We start from the raw sequence: 26,701 nt of genomic DNA, 5'->3' as shown, positions 1-26,701 counted from the left end.
CATTGGGTTATTTATGGATGGGACACGGACTGGACATGTTTGGTTATGATTTTATGTTTTATGTTTATGTTCCGTGTGATTTATGTTGAACTGTACTGCACTGATTTCCTGCTATCGCGCTGTTTATAGAGAACCGGATAGCTACTATCCTCACATCCATGATTTGATTTACATTCCAGCATTTCCACCACAAACCAACCAAATCTACCTACTCATCCCAAATAACACTACTCAAACCCTCGGCGCTACCAACCGCCCCAGGCTCCCCAACCTGGACCTTAGCAACCAGGTCTCCAAGATTGCCGGTCTTCCGATCCCTGCGCACGATATCCACCGTCGCAGAAGCCTGGTTCCCAATAGCAACCAGATCTCCCCGTCGGTTGATCACAAACGTGCGGGGGACCTTTCCAAACGCAGAATCCGTGTTTCGCACGCGAACAGACCCATCAGTGGCATTCCGATCAAGAACAACCATGGAGTCAGCAGGCGCATAGCCCTGATCACTGCGAATAGAAACATAAATCGCATCTCCCACCCTACGAATCTCCGCCGGCGTCGCGCCAGTAGGCATCTTCCCACCAGGATACGGCACGACAGTCTGAGTCTTTTCAAAAGACAGACATCCCGAGCGGGAATACGAGACATCGTAGACCATCAACGTCCCACCGATCTCATTGACCAGGTAGAGCATGGTTCTGCCGACAGCGGCCATCTTCGCTTGATGCAAGGATGCACCAACCGAACCCGATCCCGATCCTGACGCGCGCGACGATCGATCCGTCCCGTCCGTCCAGAAAATTCCATGTCGTGGTCCGCTGCCGTACGTGATATTTAGCGCTGGGCATTCACTCAACTCCCCCTTCGAGCCCTCAATCGAGTACACGCGCAGCAGGTCGGCGCCCAGATCGGGACTCAGGACGAATGTGCCCGTCGGGTCGAGGAAGACTTCGTGCGGGTGTGGCGTATCCTGCTGCGCGACTTTGCCGGGACGCGTCAGGTTGAAGTGGAAGGATTGGGATTCTGGTTGGTTGGGCTTGAGTGGGAGGGCGAATGTTGAGACTGCTGCTCCCTCGCTGTGTGGAGATGCGTGGTTAGTACTGTGTGGCTCATGTGAAATCTTCCCGCTGGATACTGTCCAGCGGGCTACTACTACTTCTCGGGCTGGGTACATACTAATGCGCAATCGCAATATACTTGCCGCTCTTCTCTCCCGGTCCATCACTGCCGTAAATAACACTCGCGACGCCGCCGCCGACAGTGTCTGTCTTGGCGATCTCACTTAGAGATCCGTTCACGCCGACGCGCAGGGCTGTCAGGGAGCCGTGTGTGGATGCATCTGTCGTGCCGTCTTCGTCGGAGCAGTAGACTGTGCGGGAGTGCGCGTCGAGGGTTAACCAGCTGGGCATTTTGCCGCATGTTTTGAGGGTCTGGGTGATTTGGAGGTCATTGTCTTTCAGGGTGAGCGTGTAGACGTTGCCATTGTAGTGGGTTGCCCAGAGGGTCGAGGGTTTGGCTAGTTTAGGGTTTGAAGATGCGGTTGTTGTTTGGAGGTTTAGGGTTGTTAGAAGTGGGAGGAGGAGGCTTTGAGGTCTCATCTTGGACTAGGCACTGGATTGGCAGTGCTCGGATACTGGAGGGGAGTGTGATGTGTGGGAGTGGAGGGCTGAAGGGAATTGGGAATGCTTGCTTGTTATGTAGAGTATCAGACGCGGTGACAGCACGCGGGATGGTCAACAAGCCCGAATATGCACTGCGACATCGCAGTGCATGGAATGGATCGTCGGTCTGGGGGCTGGGAAAGGGGGGTTCCGAGGTGGGATTATGCAGGGTTGGGGGGATTTTCATGTTACGTCTAATGTGTCGTGAAGAGGAGTTTGAATTGAACCGGTAGCTATCATCACTTGGACTCGAGATTTTGTTGCGTCCATGGGAGTGGTCGCGAGTTAGGGTTGAGGGTTTGGGTTGAGCTTTCCCCCTTGGAATGGCCGTTTTAGCATCTTCAGCCACCTACGGAGTGCGGGTTCTGACAATCATTTCCCCTCTCCCCTCTCCCTCTACGGAGTCCATTTGGAGACGGAGCTCGCATTTTACGTCTCGATTTGCTTAGTGCTATGGGGTCTCCCGTATTGCGTGGGGGTGTCGGCTATACGGCAATACCATCATGATCGACACGTCTTCGAGACTATAGCTCGAGTATGGTCTATACGATGATCAAACAAGCGTCAAGCCCGTATAGCAGCTATCGTTCCGGATCAGCTCGGTCTTGACACCATCGGCCAACGACACTGAGTACAGACTCCCACCCATATCAGCCACATAAACAAGATCATTCACCTTGTCCAACTTCAACCCAATAGGTTCATGGAAATGGCGCGCCAGAATGACCTTCTCCATATCCACCTCCTCGCCACCAACATAAGCCCGGTTTAGGGTACACCCCAGTGGATGCTCGCCCCGATCCGTCCAATACAAAGTCTGTGTTTGGCTGTCAATTTCAATATCAATAGGCTCAGGCAACCGATCAAACAACCGCCGAATATCACTCCGGTGTTCTGCACTCTCCCCAAACGGAATATCAAGCCCAGCGCAAAAGATCTGACCCCGACCAGACTTAGGCGGGCCCTTCTGTGTCCAGTAAATCAGACTGCGCTCGGTATCAATCGCAACCCCAACACACCAGTTTCTCATATGCTCCAATAACGACGCATCGGGCGGGACGCGACGCTGGATCAGAATCTTATGGTCACTGCCATCATAACCACAGCGATGAACACTCATTCCCTCGCGATCGCCGAAATAAACCTGATTCTGGGATTCAAGCGCAGCGATCTGCTTGGGAGTATGAACCTTCCCAATTGGGACGAGACATTTTACCTCGCTGCCATCCATATCCGCTGACCAGACCGAGCCATCACAGGCCGCCGTGCTACGCCCCATGTTCGTCCAAAATATGCGCTGTGTCGCGAGCGAGAAGTCGATTCCGTCCGGTAAGTTCTGGCCGACCATTACCGGTGTTAATTTCTGCGTCGCTAGGTTCAAGCGTAGGATTTTGCCGTTCGAGTGGACTTGCGTTACATCTTTGGCGTTGCCGCCTAGTCCAGCGTCGAGGATGTAGATGTCCTTTGCGGCGCTGTGTGGGTTGGCTGGGTTGGCTTGGTATGAGGAAGATTTCGAGAGACCTGGGTATAACCCGCCTATGTCGCATTTCTTTCCGATGCGCCCTTGGTCTATGTACTCCCTGCGTAGCCAGTCGACTGTTGCGGTGCCGTCGAGGCCTTTCTCTTTGATATAGTTGTCTTCGATGTAGGCGATCGTGTCTAGTCCCACTTGATCCATTAGTTGGCAGGGGAGAGGTCCGTTTTTGAACATGTGTTCCCAGAGTAGGTCGATTTCGCCTGGATCGCTGACCCCTTCCGATAGGATATGCATGATTTCTCGCTTAATCGCTGCCCAGAGACGATTAAAGATAAACCTGGTTTCATCAGCATTCTGATGCCCATAGAGATTCGGGAAATTGGAATAACCACATACCCCATCGACTCACGCCTCGCAGTGACAGGCAACAGTCCACACTCCCCCATGACATCCTGCATATACTCCAAAACCGCCGGATCCGTCTCACCACAAGTCATCAACTCAACAGTGCGAATAGCCGGCGGCATAGCACAATGAAGATTGAAGGTAATCCTCTTCCGCTCGCTACGGACCTTCGCAAGCATCAAACTAGACCTGAACGACGAACTATTCGATCCAATCAAACAATCCTCCGGAGCAATCCGGTCAATCTCACCTATCGTGTCAATCTTCAAATCTAGTAACTCAGGCACAGCCTCGACAACCAACCACGCGTTCAAGACAGCCGGCTCGAGTTCTTCGAACGTCTTGACATGTCCGAATGGCGCGTTTGTCGATGACTCGAGATCGACCTGCGTGATAGAAGTCTCGAGTTTCGTTCCTTTGACTTGGCCTTCGGAGTCGTGGATATCTTCCTTTGCGCGGTGGATCCGTGGCATGAGGGAGAATTCAACTTTGTGTGAGTCTATGTAGGACGCTGCGTCTTGAAGGGCCATCGGTGAGATATCCCGGACGTGGACGTGGTATCCTGCTGCTGCGAAGACGCATCCGATGCGTCGGCCTAGGACGCCGCCGCCGATTATTGCGACTGGGCGGTCTGTTCGAGGTGTCACCACCATTTTGGATGGCGGGTATGTTGATTGTAGGTGTGGATTTGGGGTTGATCTGGTTTCCGGGGGTTGCATTGGGCTTGGGGGTATGTAGATATGACGTAGAAAGATGGCGAAGTTGGTTGGTTTGGGGACAACACAGGACACTCTCGCAGATCTGTTGTGTCAGTCTTGAATTCAAGGACTTGCTATTCAGTGGACAGTGGACAATTGCGCGTGTTCGTGGCTCCGCCAGTTCCACGATGGTCGCGCTTCGGCTCTTATTCAACAGACACTGAACGGGACGATTACCGCCACTCATTGCTGATTGTCTGAGAAGCTTGACAATATCAAGTTTAGCTTGCTCGTAGGCTATCACTAAAGGATGTGTGGACTCCAGTGTGTGTTTCTCACGATGAGGACCTTCATGGGCTTCACTCCTCGGCGACAGCTCACTCTCTGGTACTTCAAGGATTCAGATTGTGGTCAGTGAACGAATAAAGTAAAGAGCAGCAATTAAGGACCCTGTTGAGTCTTCTACTTGATTTTCATCAAGTATTCAATGAGATTAAACAAGAGTATTGAGGGAAACAATATGATTATTAAGATTATGGAAGAAGTCAACATGCAACCTTGGAAACCCTGGGAACTTCTTGTTTTGAGTTATCCAAAAGCGTTGAACTCCAAAATTGGGGCTATGATTATCTATATATATCTAGTCAAGAGTCTCAAGGAGAAACCGTCGACTCAAATCACTCTGAATCCATTCTTCGATCAGAGAGACAGTGTCCCCGACGAGATGATCGTAGTTTGTGCCGTGGGGAATAAACATAGACTGATGTGCTGTCACTTCGTCCATGTCTTCCATTAATATCGGGTGCCAATAAGCATTTCTCTCGAATTTCCAATGATGAGAGGGCAAGAGAATGAACTTGCGAAGATGATCTTTCGATGTCTCTGAAGACCCTGAAGACATCGATGTTGTGATGGAGACGCTTTCTGATGTAGACCGAGCTTCCTTTCGGTCTGTTGAGATGCTTGAGGTGATACTTGTTGTATCTACTGGGGGCTCATTCTCAACATTGGTCTTCTCGCCGTTCATCTTTTCATTCCTGGTCTCGTCGACCAGAGTAGAATTCGAAGGGGTTGTCTTCAGGTCATGTCCTTCTAGCGATATCTCGCTTGTTGAATTCACTGTCTTATCTTCTTCAGATAAACTTGATGTGGCTGAAATTTCTTCTGGGAGGGTTGACGTTGACTCTTTGTCATCGGTATCTTTTGATTTCTTTGAAGCCTTGACTTTCTTCTGCTTCGGTGGCTTTGGTGACTTTGGTGGCTTTGGTGGCTTTGGTGGGCGACCAGTACTTGCAGTATAGTAATTGACGAATCTCACTCTCTTAGGACTAGACTCGGCAGCCTCCAGATCTGCCAGGTGTCTGTATCGCCGACGAAGTTCCGGGTAATTATTGACACAACCTGCATGCTGAAAGGACGACACAACACGGTCAAATATTGACCGAGAGAGATTGTCTGTGTTCTTGTTGACGAAATGCATCAAGCCCTTCAGGAATCCACGATTAACCAGGCGTACATCGTTCATAAATGGAGGGTCGAAATTCGGATTAGAAGAGCCGGATTTGAAAGCAGGATCCATGCCTAGCGATTCCTGCTCTCCTGCTAGCTTGGCTTCAGCTGCTGGGTCTTTCTTTGCGACTGACCCCATAGTTCCAGTCGGAATGACACGCGGATGTAGCCCCAAAAATGGGACGTCGAAGTTGACTAGTCCCAGAATGCGATGTTTGGGTTGATGGTCTCTTGCTTGTAAGAGAGCAACATCGGCTGCCAGGATTCCGCCAAGACTGTGTCCCAGCAAAATGACATCCAGATCCTCTGCCTCGTGTGGGGAGAGCCTGCGATTATCAGCTCATGCTCTGCCCACTTTATTTTCATTCAGATGGGATGAATGTTTTGACGTGATGACATACCAAGCACTGAAATGCTCTGCTGCAACGTGCATCTCACCGTAAGACTTGTATCGAGGATATATGCGCGTAAATACCTCATGAGACTCGCTCAGTAATCCAGTCAACAGATCATGGACGTGTGCCGGCAGGTCATGAAAGCTAGCTTCGGAGCCCATGAAGCCATGGATGTATATCAGTAGAAGCCGGCGCCTGCCCGTGCCCGGCCCAGGCGAAGACAGGGACAGCTTGGACAATGAGTGGGCAGGATCATTACAAATCTCGCTCTCCATTGTGTCGTCCAAGTAAAGTTGAGTTCAGTTGACAGGACCAGATTGCGTTGGCACAGCCACCATGCAGGGCGGGGGTCTGCACGGCCCGCTTGCTGATTAAGGAGGTTGGCAATGTCCAGCCTCGGAGAGTCCTGAACAATGAGACTTGAGGAGGTGAAGAGTCTGAGGAATGGGGGTCAAGAGGAAGTCTATAGATTTACCCCGATAGGCAATCCGGATACCCGTGGACCGTGGTTGTGGTCCTGATGAATGATACCTGAATTGTCAGGCCTTGTTGGTTTGCCGGCAATACAGGATCCTGGGATACTGTCCAGCTATCCATAAGTAAAGCATAACTTACTGTATTATGTTAACTGTCATAACTACAGTGTCTGAATGATGCCTATACTTCATCTAGCTCTACACTCCCTCACATAACATCAACCCAAAATCCGGTGAGGCCTCTACCGTAAAAGACCAAGCTGACGCGTCCCCCTTGGAGCTTTCCCCAGCTTTTGCAAAGCGCTCGGCAAAAAAGCTGGGCAGAATAAAAGCCTGAGATCTAGCCCGCCAAGCCATAAGACTAGCTAAAGCCGAAAAAAAAAACAAGGGATAGCAAAGGTGACCTATCAACACTGACCACAGATAGTTACTGTATCTGGTCTTGGACATCCAACAGTTCACTGGATGCGCAATGGCTACGAAAACAGCATCAGATGTTGAGAAGTCTATCTCCTCGAAGTCTGCCCCAGCAAACGACCACGACGTAGCACATGCTCAAGTCGTCTTGATCCCCCGACCTAGTACCCATCCCCAGGACCCTCTGGTATGCCATAAGAAAGTCTCTTTTCTAAACGTCAGACTAACAGACACCCTCCAGAACTGGCCTCAAAGCCGCAAACACTTACTCCTAGCAGTATTATGCCTGGCCTCATTTGCCGGCGCAATCGCGCCCTTGTCAGGCCAGCTCAACCTCGCCAATCAAGAAAAGCTGTACAGCAAAACAAAGATTGAAGAATCATATGCAGTATGTCAACCCCATAGCCCCCAATCCAAGACTTTTCCACATCTCACAGTACCAAGAACTCAGCTGCCCTGGCAGGCATCGCCGCCGGCCCATTCTTCTTCGCCCCAATTGCGCACAGGCTAGGCCGCAGCTCAGTGATATTCTGGTGTGTGCTGTGCACAACAGTATGTCAGATCTGGGGTGCGGTCATGACCCACCCGCAAGACTACATTCCCTACGTGATGTCACGGCTCTTCGCCGGTTTCTTCGGTGCAGTGCCCACCGTGCTGGGGCCGCGTATCGTCACCGATCTATTCTTTTTGCACCAGCGTGGTCGTGCATTCACCGTGTTGCATATGTCTTTTCTGTTCGGGACCATTGCCGGACCTACCTTCTCCGGATTCGTATCTGCGCACTCCTTCTTCCCAGTTGAGTTCTGGTGGACGGTTGGGCTGTTAGGGTTCACGCTGATTTGCTGTTTCTTTCTTCTTGAAGAAACAGGCTTTGACCGAGAATGCCCTGAAAAGAACCCCAATATCCCAAGTGAGAGAATGGCGAATCGGATTGCGACGTTCTTCCCTGGTAATCGCGTCGTAGGGCCTACGACGTGGAAAGAAACGGCACGTTCAACTCCCCTTTTCCCTTTTCCCCAAGCCCATCCCACCCGACTCAAATCAGCTCCAATCTAACACACGTAACTGCAGGCCAAAATCAGCATCACACCACTCCTCATAGGCCTCTGCCCAGCAACCATCATAATGGGCACATTTACCCTGGTATCATTCGGATTCTACGTAGGCGTGAACGCCCTGACACCAGTCTGGCTCCAGAAGCCCGTCAGCGCAGGCGGGTACGGCTTCACACTGGAACAGAATGCCGCCTTTACATTCAGCCACTGGATCGGCATCATCGTCGTCCAGTTCTACGGGCACTACCTCAACGACCGGTTCCCACTGTACCTCGCACGGCGATTCAACCACGGCGTCTGGAAGCCCGAGTATAGACTGCACGTGCTGTGGCTTCCCAGTCTCGTGCTGAACCCGATTGGACTGGGGATTTTTGGGGCGGCGCTGCAGTACCGCTTGCATTATTTGGTGCTTGCTTTGGGGGTTTTTGTTGTGACGGTTGGTTCGCTGGGGAGTGTGCCTGTGACGGTGAATTATGTTGTGGAATGTTTCCCTGGGTTCCCGGCGGAGGTGGGTATTGTTGTTGGGGCTTATCGGATTGTTTATGGATTGACTATTGGGTTTTATATTGATGGGTGGGTTGATGCTGTTGGGGTTGGATGGGTGTATGGGATGATGGCTTTCTTTGCGACTTTTTCGTTCTTTTTTGTTATGTTGCTTATGTGGAAGGGGGAGGTTATTCGGAGGGCGAGGTTTAAGGGGCTGGGGTCTAGTGAGGAGGGTGAGCGGTTGGTTGAGGAGTGAGTAGGGTTTGGACGGTGGATGGAGGGCATGGGAAGTATACATAGAGATTGTCTTGGAGGACATATTGACTTTCGGCGACTTAACATATAGTACAGTTTATATAATACTAATCCCAATCACCTTGGCTATACAATAGTCTGCCTGGCCAAGTCTTTTACTACCTGATACTGCCGTACGTATTAATCACACCTAGTGTGCTATCCTGTGTCCGGTCACCCAGACCCAGGAATCACAATGCCAAGGCCATTTCACGATAATCAGTCAATACTACATTTCTCGCCTACTTATTTGCAGGGAGATTGAGCTAGCTAGTGAAATACCGCAAGAAGAATCGTGAACGAGTCCGTTAATCGGGGAATGGACTAGACATTCAAAATTGGACTGGGTATCAGAGATAATGGGACAAACAATTGTATCAGAATACGAGCTCGTCTAGCTCTGAAGACCCGCTCTGTTTAGAATTCTTGGTATAGGGTGTGTTTTCCATATAACGTTAACGCAACAGGAGCAAAAAGTGACCATCATTACGGCCACAAAGAATTCTCGGCATGCCGAGCTTGATCTACCGTTTTGACCGATGTGGAGAAATCTAAAACTGATCGTGAACTAACGATAACAATGCCAGATGATTGACAATACAGTACAGTACAGTATAGAGTACCGGATAGACATAGGGATTATGCCTAAGAAATAGTTTGATATAATATCAGCAGTAGATTTTGGAAATTGTAAGAAAAGAAAACACCTGCTAAGCTGTTTCAAGTGAAATTATATACGACAATGTTACAAAAAAGTGAAAAAAATCCAAGAAATAGCGTTGTGGGAGCCAAAATAGGGCTCAACCAACAACAGTCTAAGGCAAGGAATAAATGAATCAAGCTATCAAGACAAATTTACAGCATGATCATGAAGACACCGGAGGCGATGGCAGCCATGGCGTAAGCACCGGCCTGCCAGCTGCCAATGTGGACAGACTGGGGGACAGTGCCGACAGCCACACCAGAAGAGGTAGCACCCTTGCCGGAGCTGGTGCCAGAAGCAGAAGCACCGGAGGAAGCAGCAAGGCCACCGGAGACGGCGCCAGTGCCGGCGGAGCCAGCAGAGCTCATCTGGGTAGCGCAGGAGCCGGAGGCAGCAGTGGTCGCCTGGGTAGAGGCAGCACCGTTGAAGCCGCAAGCGGAGGCACCGGCCTTGGACTTGTTCTTCTTGTAGTACTGGTTCATGGCCCAAGCGAGGCGCTGCTTGGTGGAGCACATGGAGTAAGCACCGTAGACACCGCTGGTGGAGTTGGAGTTGACACCATCCATAACGCCATCAATACCACCAAGGTAGGAGAAGGTCTTGGTGATCAGCTTGGTGGAGATGTCGTCAACGGGGACACACTCCAGGGAGTTGTACATGCACTCGCAAAGATCGGCGTTGGGCGAGGGGGGAGAACGGAAGCGGCGTTCCAGTCCGAACCAACGGTAGGGCAGCTGCGGCCGACGGTGGTCGAGACGGAGTAGTCGCTCATGGCAACGCCGGTGGGAGTGGCGGATTTCATCTGCTTGGAAAGGTTGGTGAAGTCGGGGAGGGTGCTGACAGAGCTGCCGTCGACGGAAACCAGGCCGTACTTGTTGGCTTCCTCGTAGTACATGTAGACGATACCACCGGACCAGACGTCATTCATCTGGTCACCGTAGAGGACGGGAACATCGGTGAACTTGCGGGGACGAACCTCGTTACATCCGTACTCGGAGAAGAAGGCAGGGACGGGGTAGTCCTTGAACTCCTCGGTACGCTCGGAGTATCCGGACTCCTTGAAGGAGGAGTCGCCACACCACTCGTAGATGTTGTAACCGAAGAAGTCAATGGAGTCGGAGGCGTCATCGCAGACGAGGTAGTTGGAGACCTGCTCACGGACGGTCTGGTCGTCGTCGGTAGCGTAGCCAACGGCGAGGGAAGAACGGTAGTTCTTCTCCTTGATGTAGGACTTCATATCACGGACGGCAGCCTTGACATAGGCCATAGAGTCGGTGTTGTTAATCTTGTTGGCAACTTCGTTTCCGGCGAAGAAACCAATGACGTTGGGGTACTTGGCGAAAGCATCAACCACCTGGGAGTAACGAGTGAAGAGGTCGGCGTTCCAGGTAGGGCTGTCGGACACAATGGACTCGGTGGGCGAAGACAGATCGGTGATCAGGTAGATACCGGCATCAGCGAGAGCGGTCATACACTCGTCGTGGTCCTTGGTGGGGTCGACAGCGTAGGTACGAACGACGTTGGTGCGGAGCTGGGTCAGGTACTCGATATCACGCTTGCAGCTGTCGACATCGGCGATAGGGTCGGTGTACTGGGTATCACTGCTGGTACCGCCGTTGCTGGCAGTGTAGTCAGGCTGGTAGGCCACACCACGGATGTAGAATTCGGTGCCATTGTTGGAGTAGAAGAACTTCTTGCCCTTGATCTCAATGCTGGGGACATCAGCAGCCATGGCCGCTCCCAAGAGGGAGAGACCAGCAATGATCGAAGTCTTCATTGTGTATGTAGTAATGAGTGACAACACAACAGCGAATGTGAAAAAGGAAAAGAAATCGGGGGGCTTCCAGAGAAGAAAAGGGCTGAAAGGGGATGAGCAGTGGAGTAGGGGGGTGTTACGCATCACCGGGCTGTGCGGGAAGTTACAGTACAGTTCTATTGGTGTTTATTGTGTTTCCATGTGGTATTATTGTGGTTTATTGTGTATGTTCCTTTTCCAGGTACAGCAAATCACGATGAATGATTGGTCTTGATAATAATGAATAGATTTGATGTCCCACGTCATTGGTCCCTGTTGACCCTGAGTCTCCACCGGTAATTTTCCCCTGTGGATCATTTCATTGTCTTTTGCCACTTTTCACCACAAACCCCCTGAAACATGGTATGGACTAGTAATGGGAACAGTCCCTTTCAAGACCCTGGACCCTGATAGGGTGTGGTGGAGACCTTTCTCTCGTATCTTCGGGTGAACATCCCTTTTTTTTGGCCATTGTGGTGTTTACAAGTGGTGGAATGTGAATGTAAACCTGAAAGTGCGTCACTTTCAAAGCTTGTCTTTTGCCAAGGGATGATCAATGCTTGCTCATGATGTCGTTCGGTATGTCGATTTGTCTGGGCAGTCTGGGCAATATCCATTCTTCAACCACTGCGGTCTTGAGATGGCTACTCCCCAAAATTGTGTTTCACACTACGCGTACTATAGCATATAACTATTGAAAATGTCTCATGGTATCGCTTACTCGGGCTTGTTGTCCGTGCTCTACAAGTCAGAGAGGATGGGTCAAAGTTACAGTCCCCTTTATATCCATTTCATGGCTCTGGGTCCAATCCGAAACATCAAAACCCTGTTGCCTATGCCGACCAAAAAAAGAACTTTTATTCTGCGGATGTGAACCACGCATCCTAGATGTCAACATCTACAGGCCGACAGTACTATAAAATTCAGAAATCTTAATCTCACCTTCCACCTTCCAATGGATCTTCCATGCTACTGTACATGGACCCATGGATCAGTGGGTCGAAATGAAACGAAACTTCAAATTTACAGGGCCGATCAGACGGCACAGCAGGCAATGTTGCTACTGCACGGTACACATGAGTACAGTATAGTGAATCTCCTTGGTCCAATTATCTGCGTGTACACACGGCCCGTCTTTTACCGCTGAGCTCTATCTCATACAAGCAAAATGATGGTTCCGTATCCTAGCAGTAACTAGTATCGTGGCCTGCGAGGTTTACTATAGACGGGTCCGGGTATGAATGCAGTTACTGTACATGTACCCCTGACTATCAATCACGTCAGAAGCGGGTCTCTTCTTTCAGGGAAAGCATATCAATTTTCTTCGATAGGCCCAACCAGGGCCAAATGGTAAGCCTTCTCCCATGCTTTCCTTGACCAAGCTTTTGTGGCGGCGGGTTGTAGCTTTGTTATGGGTCGATGTGGGTTTTGCGCCTGTTCACTCTGACCCTTTTAGAGCACTCTGTTGTATGCGCTATTTTTTCGGGCGTTGGGGCTGTGTAAACTTTGGGCTGGCTTACTTTGAGTACTGTATAGTGCAGCCCGTGGGAGGGATCTGTGTTGATGATCACGGCTAGGAATCCAATCTAGGGGGCTGCAATCGTGTGCAAAGCACACTACATATACGAGGAAGTTGCTACTAGAACTGACAAGCCAAAGGTGTAGAATTGGGCCTTTTGAAATAACAGTACTGTATGAGCATCCATGGAGCTTCAGGGATAAAAGTATGGTTGGTCATATTTAATCGCTGTTACTTTTCTCTGACTTTGTGAGATCAATGTGCCGACCTCATCAAGCGATATATGTACTACTGTATACTTCTTAAAGGGAAGATTGAGTGAGGAAATAGCGTCGGGATTTTGATGTTTTCCATGCCTATCTTGTTCTAACTTTTTCTCTATTTGTGTTGCGGATGGTTTACTCTGCAACAAGCACCACGAGAGTCTTGTCTTATGGACGTGACCGTATCTTGGATCCTTAGACCCAGTCAACCTAGAGCAGTTACCAGCTCTTAATTGACCTGCACTTGTGTTTAGAATAACTTGCTGTATCAATTTATAATTTACTGAGCTAGAGTAGTCGGTAGCGATGAGGCGGTAGACCCATCAACTATCAAGAGCCAACTAACAATTGCTGCACTTGAGATAGCCCTTGTCTGAGATAACTTTGTATGTAAATGATTCAGTGCAGGTTCTGTTTCTGTTCCTTTTTCGACTACTTTATTGCGCACCATTTCCGATAACAACCTACCGTTGGCATGTCGAGGGCCATTATATATCGACGCAAAAAGCCCGGCAGCATCAATAATCAAGCTTTAAATACCGAAGCAGGCTGTATATGTTCTCAGTGCTACATATTGTCCTCGAAGTGGGCATGCTAGTGCTATGCTTGAAGCTTTTCAACGTGCTTGTTTCTAGTTGGTATAGCCAGGTACATGCAGGCCATCAGTGGATATAACTGAAACAGTGTGTCTAGACCTAGCTCTTAATGCACGAGCATCAACGAAGTAATTTCTCCTTAAGCGTACAAAGTAGGTGTTCAAACCATGAGAACTTTCAATAAAAAGATCACAGTCATGGTCAAATTATGAAATGCCGCTGTGAATCTACTCGCTGAGGGCAAAACTTGGCAGAATCCCAGCAAGGCTGACCAAACAGGGAGTAGGCAACCATTTTTTGTTTAGCCGCAGTGGGCCCCAGATTCCCATAGGGCTGATTTTCTCATCCCTACAGTTTCTCTTCTTTCTTCAACCGCATCAGTCCTAACCCACAGCAGTTTCTCAAAAAGATGCCTATTTAAAACCTTCTCAAGGCTTCTCGTGTTCCTCATCTCACTCAGCTTCAGGCACAGCCTAACCACAGGCAACAATACAGCCTAAACACCGCATGCTAAACTTGCAACGGGCAGCACTCCAAAGATGACAGACACTAACATCACCAGTGCTAGATGACCGCTCGTCACAGGTTTCCCCCCAACAATCAAATTCATTGGTCTTTCGAAGGGTCAAAGAGCGCAAGCCACCGACGTGTACGATACTATGCCCCAGCCGTCTCATTACGACCTCACACAAGCTTAATAACTGGGTTCAATATGTGCTCTAACACGGGGAATATGCGCTGTTAGGGCTCCCTTGGGCAACTCGCGCCTACAGAAGGGCAGCACTGCTGACCCAACAGCACCAGCAGTACCAACACGTGATCAAGTCCCGAGGCACAAGAAGAAATGAAAAGGGGTTGTGGCGTCCACATCCCCTGTGGAATCCAGTCCTCGCCATTTGATTGATTCGAGGACGCCAAGAGTGGACCAAATCCACAATGCCTCTGAGCAATTTCCTCCCAATGAATAGCAGTCCTGGATCATTGGTCTTGCAGTGCATTGTCAATCTGCAGCAATACCCAAAAAGATCATTATGATCAATGCGGTGTGACCAGATCGGAGTTGCAGAGACTCTTCGGAAAAAAAGGAAGAAAATAACAAGTTTGCGCTGCCAAGTGTCCAAGCACAGAACAAGAAAGCTTCGCGGGCTGGAAGCTTTCTAATTTCCTTGGTCAGTGGCGCTGTTTCGTGTTTTCCGCCAGCGCATCAACATACATCGGTACACAGGACTCAAAATACCAATGACGCAGATTGCGCAACAGAATTAACAGACTGTTTAAGAACCAGCTCAAATCCAGAATCAGGCGCTCCAACTACTTGACATCAGACCAGTTGAGCGATCCGAGCTTGCTTTTTAAACGCCAAGCTTATAGTATCTCCACAATTCAGAGACCATCGCGATCGCCCTCGGGGCTGTGTGGCTGTGCACCAATCCTCTCTTCAACCTTGACTCCTGGAGAATTTCAGGATTTGACCAGGCTTGCTCTATCCCTTCATTTGCCGCTTCTCTCTTCCTATCTCATTCTCGTGCTCTTTGGCTGAGAATTGTCGCTCATTTCGTCTTTGTTGATTTGCCGCCTGTCACCCCTTGCTTTGGCGCGAACTTCTCACCGTTTTCTCATTGTGCGCCATAACTTAGGCAGACATCCTTTCAGCAGCGGAGACCCGTTTGTCATCTTGTGGCTATTCTTTGAGGCTCCCGTCAACGCTTAGAGTGGACCAGCTCAGCCTTTGAAGCCGTGTAATCGCCTGCGATTGAAACCTTCTTCCACGAGTACGTGTCTCCTATTTAAGAAATGATGTCGCAGTCTAAGCCACGACTGTGGCGTGTTCAGTGCCCTGGCACTTAATTATGCACCACACGACTGCGGCCTTCAGCTATATCCAATATTTTATCTCCCTGGCCTGTCACCTTGTTTACTTCAGAGGAACCATACTCACAGCCTCTCCAGATTCCGAGCTCAATCCCTGTCCATCATGCGTAAGTCGACTTCAGAGATCCATATCATTTGATCAACCAATACTGACTCAACGACTAGATATCTACCGCCGACAGGCCCGCAACCTGGCCTGGTACGATGAAGAGGGCGAAGCCTCCACACACAACCCATTCAAGAAATTCCGCCGCTCACCCCGGCGCTCAAACTCCGTCCAACTCGAAAGCAGAATGCCCGGCCACCGCAGTCTAGATATCCCCATGTCAGAAGACACGCGTCGCAGACTGGAAATGAACAATGGCCTCAGCGGCCCAGAGTACGCAGGAACATTCCCGCCAGAGTCAGCTGGCAGCGACAAAGGCACGCCCAAGTCACCACCTGAACCGTCCATGGCAAGCCAGGATCCGATCAACGTATCGCGCGGCATGAATGAGTCTATTGATTCGACGCCGCGTAAGCGCAAGGGATTTCTGGGGAAATTCCGACATGGCACTGAAGTCGATGAGTTGGAAGACAAGAAGTCGATTTCCGGGGCGCAGAAGTTTACCTTTGCGTCGCAGTTGCGGGCGACTATTTTGAATTCATGGATTAATGTGTTACTTGTGGCTGCGCCTGTTGGTATTGCGCTTTATGCCGTCGATGCGAACCCAATTGCTGTTTTCGTGGTCAACTTCATTGCTATCATTCCTCTTGCTGCGATGCTCAGTTTCGCAACCGAGGAAATTGCCCTGCGGACTGGTGAGACGATTGGTGGCTTGTTGAATGCTTCTTTCGGTAATGCGGTTGAATTGATCATTTCAATCATCGCCCTGGTCCAGCGCAAGGTTCTTATTGTGCAGACGTCGCTGATTGGAAGTATGCTTTCTAACTTGCTCCTTGTCATGGGCATGTGTTTCTTCTTCGGTGGCATTGATCGCGTGGAGCAGCATTTCAATGTTACTGTTGCTCAGACTGCCGCCAGTCTTCTCGCATTGGCTATTAGCGGTTTGATCATCCCAACTGCTTTCCACAAGTGGTCTGATTCCTCTAATGGCGATCAGACTGCGCCTCTGTCTCGTGGAACCAGTGTTCTCCTGCTTATCGTCTATGGTTGTTATCTTTTCTTCCAGCTGAAGTCTCATGCTGAGATGTACAACCGGCCCAGTCCTAAGGTTGAGCGTCGCCGTGCCCGTGTCACGGAGGGTGATGCTAGCCGCGGTATTGCACAGATTGGCAAGATGACTGCTGCGCCCATGGTTGGCCAGAGTCGTGACCATATGCAGATGGAGGATCCCGAGGATGATCCTGAGGAGCCTCAACTGTCTATCTTCACGGCTGTTCTGACCCTTGCCATCTCCACTGGATTTGTTGCTGCTTGTGCTGAGTTTATGGTTTCCTCCATCGACGCTTTAACAGCCACGGGCAACATTGGTGAAACATTCGTCGGATTGATTCTCCTCCCCATTGTTGGTAACGCAGCTGAGCACGCCACTGCTGTGACAGTCGCCTGCAAGGACAAAATGGATCTCGCCATTGGTGTTGCCGTTGGATCCAGTATGCAGATTGCGCTGCTGGTTCTGCCGTTGATCGTTGTTCTTGGGTGGATTATTGGAGTTGAGGATATGGTAAGTAATAATGTATCACTGGTCGATCGCGGATCAAGTCACTGACCTATTATGGTAGACCCTCAACTTTGATGGATTCCAAGTTATTACGCTGTTCATGGCTGTTCTCTTGGTCAACTACCTCATCGGAGATGGCAAGTCCCACTGGCTGGAGGGCGTCTTGCTGATGATGATGTATCTGATTATCGCTATTGCGGCTTGGTATGTTTCCTTGAGATCTTGATATGTGGTGGTAACTGACAGATTCCTCAGGTTCTTCACAGCCGCTTGAATGTGCACTGCTTGACTGTCACTAGGCTGGGTCCTTTTGACAGCATTCTAATTTTACAAACCCAACTCTGGGCTTTTCTAGGTTATTCTTTCCGCTCCCTCTATCTTTATTTCTCTGTATGATGTCTTGTGTTCCGCCTGGGTTTAATTTATCATGAATTCATAATATACCCTTTTGCGCTTGTACTAGGTAGTATAGAATAACGAGTGTCATTCTTGATATATCTCTTCCATTCCAGGTCGAAAAAGCTAGACCGTACCACGACTGGATCTACTTGCAATCTCCTTGGGAACACACCGTACTTTTCCCCAGATGCTTCCCAAAGGAGAACCACAGCCACGGCTAAAGCAACCGTGTCTCGGGCCATATATCGCCGAACCGCCCTCCTTGCCTGACCTGTCCCCGTGGACGTTACACTTCCACCGAGCCCGAGCTAGGAAAATCACACCAACCACACGAAAGGAAATCGAACCAGAGATACCGTCGAAATATTTCCAGTCGAGAAACCAATCCCGAACCTCGCTACTTACCCGCACCCAAATAAGCACCGGCTAAATGGAGACGGGCGACTAATTCCCGACATTTCTCCAGCCCCAACTCCAGTTCCAGCTTAGTTGCTGCAACGGGCTCCCCCCCTCGGGACGTCCAGGCCTGGGACTCGGGCTGACGCAGCCCTGCGTTAGTCCGTCTGATTGTTCCGTGAGGCCCGGTTAAAGGTTGCAGCTCTCTCTTGCCCTTGCGCATAACTCCTGGAGCATCGTGAATTGGATTTTGCATAAATTGACATCAGAACGTCACTACGGAATACGGCCGAGGGCTAAACACTGCACCGGGTGTCGACTCGGAATCGGGATCCCACCGGTCTTCGTTTTCCCCGATGTGGGGGCTGTTCCTGACTTCTTGGCTGCTTCTTTTTCATTTGGAGGATTTTTTTTTTGCCTCTTCGCTTCTTTTTTTTTTTTTTAATTTTGTAATTTTCTCCGGTTTTTTTTTTAAATTTTTTTTTTTTTCGCTCTTCCCCATTCCTTTCCTGGTTTTATCCGTGGGGGTGGATGGGGGTTGTGGTTTGGGGGTGGTTTGGGGAGAGTGTTTAGCCTGTTCAACACCATGGTGCATCCTGATCATGAAATCATAGAGTGGGAAAGTTCCTCTCTTCCTGCCCGAGAAAGCAGAAGGATCAGAATTCTAGCCGAGAGTAACGGCACGTTCCCCGCGGCAAAAAAGGGAAATAGCCCGCCAGTCACATCCTCGCGAGTAAGTAGAGTAACCAGAGTAGGAAGAATAGAATCCCGGTCGGGTATGTTACGCCGACACAGCAGCCAAGACTTGAACCAGTTAGAATTGCAAGTGGAACAGGCCATCCCACGCGTAACACGGTAATCCGGCGGCACGGGAACCCTGATCGGATAATAAATCGAACAGGATTGGGGGATATCCTTATAGTAGGATCACTTCATGTGTCAGCTGAGACTCCACTCAAGTATGTTCATGTAACGAGGGAGCTGGGGACTATGTCATAGCAACGGTGCCTATGTTTCCCCCTTTCAGCGGAGGTTGAATCCAATCAGCGACGGGCCAACTGCGACTAATTACCTAAAAGAAAATGCGGGGTTGGGGTTAGGGTTTCGCCCTATACCGCTGCAGTATCAGGATACTCCGGTATACTCGATGCTAGCGAGGCATCTTCGCCTCGATGCTTCGATGCAGAGGGGAACATGCGATACTGGATATCCTCGACAGATCGTGAGAGATACCTCTTTGACGCGGTCGACGGTCGACGGTCGACACTCAGGCCTCGGCTTCAACCCGAACTCGTATAACGCCTCCGCCAACCGAGCCTATTGAAGGCAGCGTCACACGGAACGGAGCCCGCCGTATGGAAAACACCAAAGTCACAGCCGATCCCAGGGAGGATCGAGGATCTCGCTTGAATTTCGCGGGGAACCCCGGGGTCAAAGCCACCATTGGACGCCGAGGATGTCACAGCATGTCAGAGCATGTCAGAGAAATGTCCTTGGAGTCAGGCAAATAGGATATCCGTACCCGACGGATGGGCCCGATACTGGGTTTTCCGTTTTCTGTTCGCTTTTACCCTCCGAAAATGCCCTTCATTTTACCTGTTTTGGAGTTCCCGAGGGAGAAGAGAATCATATGCCGACCGGGTGCCTAGGTTATTCACCGACATGTTTTTTTTTCTTGTTTCCCTCTTCTTCTATTTTTTTTTGTTTTTCACGCCGAGAGAGACATTGGTATTGAGACTGAGGATAGGGTATATACCACCCTCGTCGCCCATCCGAAAGGGTTCGAAACTCGACCAGTAGAAATCACAATGGAGATATCAGTATCAAGAGAGATGTAACGTATTGTAATCGGCAGCCGGAAACTGGGGGCTCCACAACCTCCGCAATTCCCCAGTTCTCTTTCGGCTCCATGTTTGGTATTTTTCCCGGTCGAGACCCCCCGTTCCTTCCCGACTGAATTTGCTCCGGTCCGGTGCCCCGACCTTTAAGTTTCCCCCACACTCCCCCATTCCGCGTGTCTTTCTTTTTCTCTTTTTCCCCCTCATGTTGACTTGATAGTCACTATATCTTCCCTTCTCACATCATGCGGTCTAGCATCGCTTGCGCAAGGTGCCGCCGCAGCAAGATCAAGTGCGTCAATGCCGGCATCGATACTACCTGTCGCGCTTGCGAGTCGTCTGGCCGTGAATGTGTCTACCCAACCCCGGCCATTGGAGTGAGCGGCGCCAAACGAGATCTAGCGGCCCTGGATTCGGAGGATCGAAATGGCGACTGGGATGGCCCGAAACGACACCGTTCGCGCAAAGTGACAATCTCGGGCGGTTCGGCCGGCTCGAAGTTAGGGGTCGATGTCCTCGATGCCTCAATACTAACCACCAAAGTCTGGGAAGCCGTGTTCGATCTCTTTCAATCGCACTTCGCCACCCTGCTGCCCTTTCTACATCCCGCGACTTTTCTCGGTCAAATTCGACAGCTATCACAACCGGGTCCGGCGCTCGAGGGACAAGATGCCCGAAATACCGTGCCGAAAGATCCTTCCTCCTCCCTGATCCCGCTGGGCGTACTGGCCCTGACGGCTCGCTTTCATCCGCCTCTGGTCGCGTTCCATTCCCCGGTATCGCCGGGCCTTCCGTCCAACCCGTTAACCGCTTCGGAATATTATGCGACCGCCCTTCGCAGCCGGCTGGCCGGCTTGGATGGTGCCAGTCTCGCTCAACCAGACCTCGCGCGCGTCCAGGCGCTCTTGATGCTGGCGTTACACGAATGGGGGATGTGTCGAGGCAAGAGCGCCTGGGTCTACGTGGGGATGGCTATTCGACTGGCACAGGCCATGGGTCTACCCTTCGAACTCGACAATGAGTTCTCTGCCCCAGGATCCCGCCTATCCCCAGGTCTGAAAACCGAGGCCGACCATTTCGGTCTGGCCCGACGTGTTGAGCCCAGGGAACCAACGTCCGACGATATCATCGCGCAAGAAACGAAGCGTCGCACCTTTTGGGCGTGCTTTATCCTCGATCGATGCCTCAGTAGCGGCAAGTATCGACCCCGGATGGTCCGAGTCAAGGAGCTCGGAATCCAACTTCCGAGTGATAATGCCTTTGCTTTTGGCGAGCGTGTTCGCACGGCCCGACTCAATGAGCCGACCGTGCGTCGGCCCCAGAGTTTTGGCTCGCAGAGCATGCAAATCCCCAGTATTCGTCAAAGTATTGGGGGTTTCAGTGATGAAAAACTTCCGGGCCCTAACGGGACGCCGGATGGCAAGTCCTGGTCACCCATCTCGCGCCGTAAGGATTCTAGTGAAGAGGATATTGATCGATGGGAAGTTGGTGCCGAAGAGTCGGTTCTCAGTCGGGTGATCCGGATTATCCGCATCTGGGGCAGCATCGCGCAGTGGTCTTGTGCTGGCGGTCGACGAACTGAGCAATATCCTCCCTGGCATCCCGAGTCTCGCTTCGCGTATCTCCGAATGCAGTTGAACGAGTTCCAAGATAGCCTTTCTCGCAACCTGCAATATTCCCTGCGAAATACTGACACCCACATTATGTACAAGACCACGTTGGCTTCATATACTGTGATGCATGTTGTCTATTTCCTTTCTGTCATCGTTCTTCACCGTTCTTATATCCCATTCCTGCCTCTTCGCTGCAATGAACCTCTCGGTCCCCTTGATGAGCCATTGTTCCCCACTGACAAGGTCAATGGCCCACCTGAGAATTTCTGGCGTGATAGTGCTCGCGAGCTTTTCAAAGCTGCTCGCCAGATGATCGACCTCGTTGCAACTTGCCAAGTTCGCGGTGCTCTTGTTGAGAATCCCTTGGTTGGATTTGCTATCTACAATGCCGCCTTCATCGGTGTTTATGGTACTCATTTCCAACACATGGACCCCGATGGGCTGTTAGGCCCCAAGCCGCCCCCAGCAAGCCATGACAGTCATCAGATTGGCGCTGTACAGGCACGCAAGGCCTTGGATATCATGCGGGAAATGCGTCCTCGTTTGAAGATGGCTGTGGGCTGGTTCCGTACTCTAAACCGTCTTCACACCTACTTCTCGAAGACCAAGCGCGATTTCCGTCGGATCTCTCGCAATCGCTTGGACAGCATGTCCGATGCTTCTGACCACGCTCCTAGCGGCCTTCGCCATCCTCGCGATGGCGGGTTTGGCGGTGGTCTCGAGGAGTTCAAGATGCTCGAGAAGCTCTTCCTCGACTTTGGAAGCATCGAGGATCAATTGCCAGAATCTGGAATGGATGATGACGGGATCGCTGTTCCCGCCAACGAGTCAGTCTTTGAACGCACGAATCTCAGCGACGCCGGCAGCATCGCTGTCAGAAGTGAGACCGGGGATCCTGGCGACCAGATGCTCGATGGCGCTGGTGGTCGTCGCGAGTCATGGGTACCGGTCAACAGCCCTGGCCTTCCACCTGGCCTGCCCCTCCACGATGGCGATCGCCGTCCAAGCCTTCCCCTTCCTAACAGCCGCCCAATGCCATCGGGCTCTCCTTATTCCCTTCCATCCCTACAACAACATCACCCCGACGGCCCCATCTACACCACCTCACCTAGTCTGCCTTCCATCACCGCGACCACGCAATCTCCATCCCAATACCTGACGGCAACAAGCAACCGCCTGAACCCGATCAATCCCTGGCTTCCTCGTCAACAAGCCCCTCCTCCACCATACTCTCAGTCTCTCCCTCCCATCAATGCCGCCGCGTCACACCAAATTCCCGTTCTCCCACCCCCGGGATCAGTCACCCAGCTGGCCCCATCGCCGCCTCTGACTTCAACTGAAGGTCCGGATTCGAGCTTACTCTCCACCAGCCTCGGTGGAGACGATGTTCTCGCCTTTTTGGATGGCGGCGAAGGGACCCAGCTGTCCATGCTTGCACCTTGTGAGATCGGTATTCCGGCCGGCTGGCTCAGCACAGTCTGGTCGCAATTCGGCCGGTAAATCCGATCTGCTCTCTGGGCGGAAGTCACTGAAGCAAAACGTCCGCTTCACTGTATTATTACACTTTACGAATTCCCCGTCTGTTACGTCTTACGTACTGTACGACCATCTCTATCTCTTTACCTCTCTCTGATCGCTGGCGACACAAAACTCGAGATTTCAAACTGAAAAGTTTGGACCCTCAGCCGATCAAATCCATCCACCTCTCTCTTAGTCTGGTCACCACCTCACCTCCAGTCCAATCCATCCTGAGGTCTTCTCTATACCTCCAGTCGCAGGACTGAAATGGAAACACGGAAAACGGGTTTACGAAGATTTGATTATCAATACCCAGCGCGCGACCTCGTTCTCGAGTTACTTTACTGTTTTTTTGGTTTCACTTGTTTGATTTTCTTTGCTCTCCAGTACCCTGTTCTGCTATGCTGTTTGCTACTCACACTTTTCTCTATCTCTCATCACCCACATCATCCTGTCCAATCGCAAGGCGTTACCCGGCAGTTCAGGAGGTCTGAACTGAAATGCCTAATTTATTTCTTTCTATCTCGTTTCCTTGGTGTTTCATTTCATTCAAATGCAAATGCTCTCTCTGTTTAAGCGAGTTTGGGATGGGCTTGGATTAATTTCCCGTCTGCAGCCTGCAGGGCCGGGCTGTTTTTCTTAGGAACAGGTTGGATTAGGTCTTTTCTTGGGATTACCCTTGGTCTTTGGTCTGTGGTTTGGGTTTGGTTTTCTTTTGCCTGGGCGGACTGTTCTGCCTTCGCCGTTGTTTTTGAGCTCGGCATGCGTTTACGATAGCCTGGCGTTGCACTTGTTGTGAACTGCTTGATTTTTTTTGAAATAATCATATGCTATGCCTGATTGGCTAGTTTTTAATTCAGTTTTCCTCTTGAGCGGTCATTTTGTTGCGGATATACGTAGATTTATTTGGAGTAGAGTAAGGAATGGTGATGTACGAAGGTTAGACTAAGGTTGGGAGTATATGCACGTACTCAGGTCAATGACAGTAGTCTGTTCTTCCAGAGGACCCAGAATGCAGCCCTATCTATGTATAGCATCCATGTCCACTACCAATGAAAGCGATGTCCGAAGATTCTCCGTGTAGTTGCGCTATCATCTACTCTGCTTGACCTCCCATCCACATTGTCATACCGCAGGCGAATATTTGACAGATTGAGAATTTGGCGAGAACAGACTCAATCAATGCTATCCAACTTTCTATACGATCATAACTTGGCAAAGCCATCCTGTCATAGTAGTGTTGATATTTTACTTCTGGTTCGGGTTCGGCATGCCGTAGCTGTTTTCAGCCACCCGCCAACCATCCTTTGTCAAATCCCCAACTCAATCACTCCTGCTTTGTGAATCTTTGCAATGACTCAGAATAGCAAATGCAACCCTACCACAGTATACAGTAACTACTCGGCCATGCATGCCGATCGGCACGTCAGCCCGATACACATCAGAGCAAAAGTTCCACGGGCGAAAAACCGAGCTTCGGCTACATGTCCAAGTCGCCGAAGCAACCTTCATACAAAAGAACCAAATCCCACATCCAGAATCTTGTCAACGACTTAGCCGATAATAGACATGCCCCTATCACCAACACATCCATCCACATCAAACCCGTTCTAAACCCCGCCACCATGCAAACAGAACAAGACCCGGAATCGCAAAAACAACCCACCCAACTCGACTCCCCCCACGATTCATCAGAAGAAGAAGAACTAGCACTGAAACCACAGCCCTCGAATTCGTACGGAATCCCAACATGGCGCAAATGCCTGATCCTCTTCGTCGTCAGCTGGATGACTCTCGCCGTGACTTTCTCTAGTACTTCTCTGCTACCCGCAACACCGGAGATCGCAACCGAGTTCTCGACCACGTCGGAGATTCTCAATGTGACGAATGCAGGCGTGCTGATTGCCATGGGCTTTTCGTCTTGTATTTGGGGTCCCATGACCAACTTGTTTGGGCGGCGCAATGCGTATAATGCTGCCATTCTGGTGCTTTGCGCTTGCTCCGCGGGCACTGCTGTGTCGATTAATTTGCATATGTTTATTGCGATGCGCATTCTGAGTGGATTCACCGGCACCTTCTTCATGGTTGCTGGGCAGACTATTCTGGCTGATATCTTCGAGCCGGTTTGTGTTTCTTGCTGGGTTGATTGTTGTGGTGTACTGTTGCTGACGATCTATATAGACTGTACGGGGAACGGCTGTTGGTTGTTTCATGGTTGGGTCTGTCAGTGGTCCTGCTATTGGTATGTTGGATCTAGATCTGGAAAGAGAGATTGCAGATGCTGACTGACTGTGGTGACATAGGACCCTGTATCGGTGGTATTATTGTCACATTTGCACACTGGCGCATCATCTATTGGCTGCAGTTTGGAATGACGTTGTTTGGTCTGGTTCTGTCTCTTCTTTTCGTGCCGAGTATCCAAGAAAAGAAGCAAGTCATGGCCCTGGACAAGCGTCGCGGATTCTGTGATGTCGTCGGCTTATTCAATCCCCTGCGCATCTTCCGCCATTTCATATATCCGAATGTCTTTCTTGCAGTAAGTTTATCTTATTCACGCTATACAATCCAGCTATTGACACTCACAGTGCTTCACGTGTGGTCTACTAGCGACATTCCAATACGCCATTCTCACTTCGGCCCGCTCAATCTTCAACCCAAGATTCAACCTCACAACTCCACTCGTCAGTGGTCTCTTTTATCTCTCGCCGGGTATAGGCTTTTTGCTTGGCAGTGTGGTCGGAGGCAAGCTATCCGATCGTGCCGTTAAGAAATGGATAATCAAACGCAACGGTGTGCGTTTGCCCCAGGATCGACTCACCAGTGGTCTTGTAACGCTATTTTTCGTTCTCCCAACCGCAACTTTAATATACTGTTGGACCTTGGAGGAAGAGGTCGGCGGGATGGTAGTGCCCATTATCGCTGCTTTCTTTGCAGGTATGGGACTTTTGGGAGTTTTCAATGGTTTGAATACATACGCAGCTGGTGAGTCAATTTCTCATGCCTGCGACTCTCAATTCTTGGATTGTTTACTAATAAAGTCGCAGAGATGATACCCCAGCACCGCTCAGAGGTTATCAGCTGCAAGTACATTGTGCAGTATATCTTTGCGGCTGGTGCAACTGCTGCAGTTGACCCATTGATCGGTGTCATTGGTGTCGGATGGACATTCACCATTTGTAAGTCTTTCTCGCGGAGACCTTGCCTATATCCCATGTCTAACGATCCTAGGTGTTTTCTTCGCTATAATCAGCGGCATCTTCGTCCTCATCCTTACGAAATGGGGCATCGATATGCAGCGATGGTCTGAGAGGAAGTTCAACCTCGACACAAAAGCTTAACGACATTCACTTTTGACTTGCATTTATAGCTTTGCATCCTCATATGAATCAGCCTACGAATGATTGCTAGAGTGCGATAGACATGACTTATGATTTAGAGATAATAGCCAATAGAGAATATATACCTGGCTACAATCACACCAAGTAGAGACCATTGGTCCAATTAACTCCATACTAACAAATATCTGTATGAATATCCTGCGCCAAATTCCAGGTTCGGGGTAGGTCCCATTAGTCAGGATCGGCGAAGACCATCAACCGCCGAACTCTCGGTAGAGATCCACCGACTTCCGACTGCATTCGGCACGCCATTCCTC

General features: G+C 50.4%; 8 protein-coding genes across 8 annotated transcripts; 4 read left to right on the top strand and 4 right to left on the bottom strand.

Annotated features, from left to right (window-relative positions):
• Positions 1-208: 208 nt before the first annotated feature.
• On the bottom strand, positions 209-1,595 carry N7511_005553 (uncharacterized protein; the record flags this gene model as incomplete). Its single annotated transcript, XM_057127930.1, has 2 exons — positions 209-1,073; positions 1,174-1,595. The coding sequence occupies 2 exons, from the start codon at positions 1,593-1,595 to the stop codon at positions 209-211; spliced, it is 1,287 nt and encodes a 428-aa protein (XP_056984447.1).
• Positions 1,596-2,211: 616 nt separating this feature from the next.
• On the bottom strand, positions 2,212-4,193 carry N7511_005552 (3-hydroxyacyl-CoA dehydrogenase family protein; the record flags this gene model as incomplete). Its single annotated transcript, XM_057127929.1, has 2 exons — positions 2,212-3,472; positions 3,532-4,193. The coding sequence occupies 2 exons, from the start codon at positions 4,191-4,193 to the stop codon at positions 2,212-2,214; spliced, it is 1,923 nt and encodes a 640-aa protein (XP_056984446.1).
• Positions 4,194-4,878: 685 nt separating this feature from the next.
• On the bottom strand, positions 4,879-6,417 carry N7511_005551 (uncharacterized protein; the record flags this gene model as incomplete). The annotated part of the gene is made up of 2 exons (XM_057127928.1): positions 4,879-6,073; positions 6,149-6,417. The coding sequence occupies 2 exons, from the start codon at positions 6,415-6,417 to the stop codon at positions 4,879-4,881; spliced, it is 1,464 nt and encodes a 487-aa protein (XP_056984445.1).
• Positions 6,418-7,090: 673 nt separating this feature from the next.
• N7511_005550 (uncharacterized protein) lies at positions 7,091-8,826 on the top strand (the record flags this gene model as incomplete). The annotated part of the gene is made up of 4 exons (XM_057127927.1): positions 7,091-7,222; positions 7,277-7,423; positions 7,480-7,995; positions 8,107-8,826. Coding segments are annotated over 4 exons (1,515 nt in total), but the record flags the coding sequence as incomplete, so codon positions are not given.
• Positions 8,827-9,725: 899 nt separating this feature from the next.
• N7511_005549 (glycoside hydrolase family 72 protein) lies at positions 9,726-11,350 on the bottom strand (the record flags this gene model as incomplete). Its single annotated transcript, XM_057127926.1, is given in 2 exon segments — positions 9,726-10,307; positions 10,319-11,350. The coding sequence occupies 2 exon segments, from the start codon at positions 11,348-11,350 to the stop codon at positions 9,726-9,728; spliced, it is 1,614 nt and encodes a 537-aa protein (XP_056984443.1).
• A 4,371-nt stretch (positions 11,351-15,721) lies between these two features.
• Positions 15,722-17,556, top strand: N7511_005548 (hydrogen/calcium exchanger domain-containing protein; the record flags this gene model as incomplete). Its single annotated transcript, XM_057127925.1, has 4 exons — positions 15,722-15,725; positions 15,784-17,285; positions 17,344-17,486; positions 17,538-17,556. The coding sequence occupies 4 exons, from the start codon at positions 15,722-15,724 to the stop codon at positions 17,554-17,556; spliced, it is 1,668 nt and encodes a 555-aa protein (XP_056984442.1).
• Positions 17,557-20,160: 2,604 nt separating this feature from the next.
• Positions 20,161-23,028, top strand: N7511_005547 (putative C6 transcription factor; the record flags this gene model as incomplete). Its single annotated transcript, XM_057127924.1, has 1 exon — positions 20,161-23,028. The coding sequence occupies one exon, from the start codon at positions 20,161-20,163 to the stop codon at positions 23,026-23,028; it is 2,868 nt and encodes a 955-aa protein (XP_056984441.1).
• A 1,643-nt stretch (positions 23,029-24,671) lies between these two features.
• Positions 24,672-26,384, top strand: N7511_005546 (putative MFS transporter; the record flags this gene model as incomplete). Its single annotated transcript, XM_057127923.1, has 6 exons — positions 24,672-25,169; positions 25,228-25,288; positions 25,350-25,582; positions 25,632-26,028; positions 26,091-26,222; positions 26,275-26,384. 6 exons carry the CDS (start codon positions 24,672-24,674, stop codon positions 26,382-26,384), a joined length of 1,431 nt encoding a protein of 476 aa, XP_056984440.1.
• Between the last annotated feature and the right edge of the window lie 317 nt (positions 26,385-26,701).

The sequence above is a fragment of the Penicillium nucicola genome, assembly GCF_028828085.1.
Source record: "Penicillium nucicola strain IBT 29836 chromosome Unknown utg000005l, whole genome shotgun sequence".
NCBI lineage: Eukaryota > Fungi > Ascomycota > Eurotiomycetes > Eurotiales > Aspergillaceae > Penicillium > Penicillium nucicola.
The sequence above is the reverse complement of the archived record's forward strand: the minus strand, read 5'-3'. Positions and strand labels throughout refer to the sequence as shown.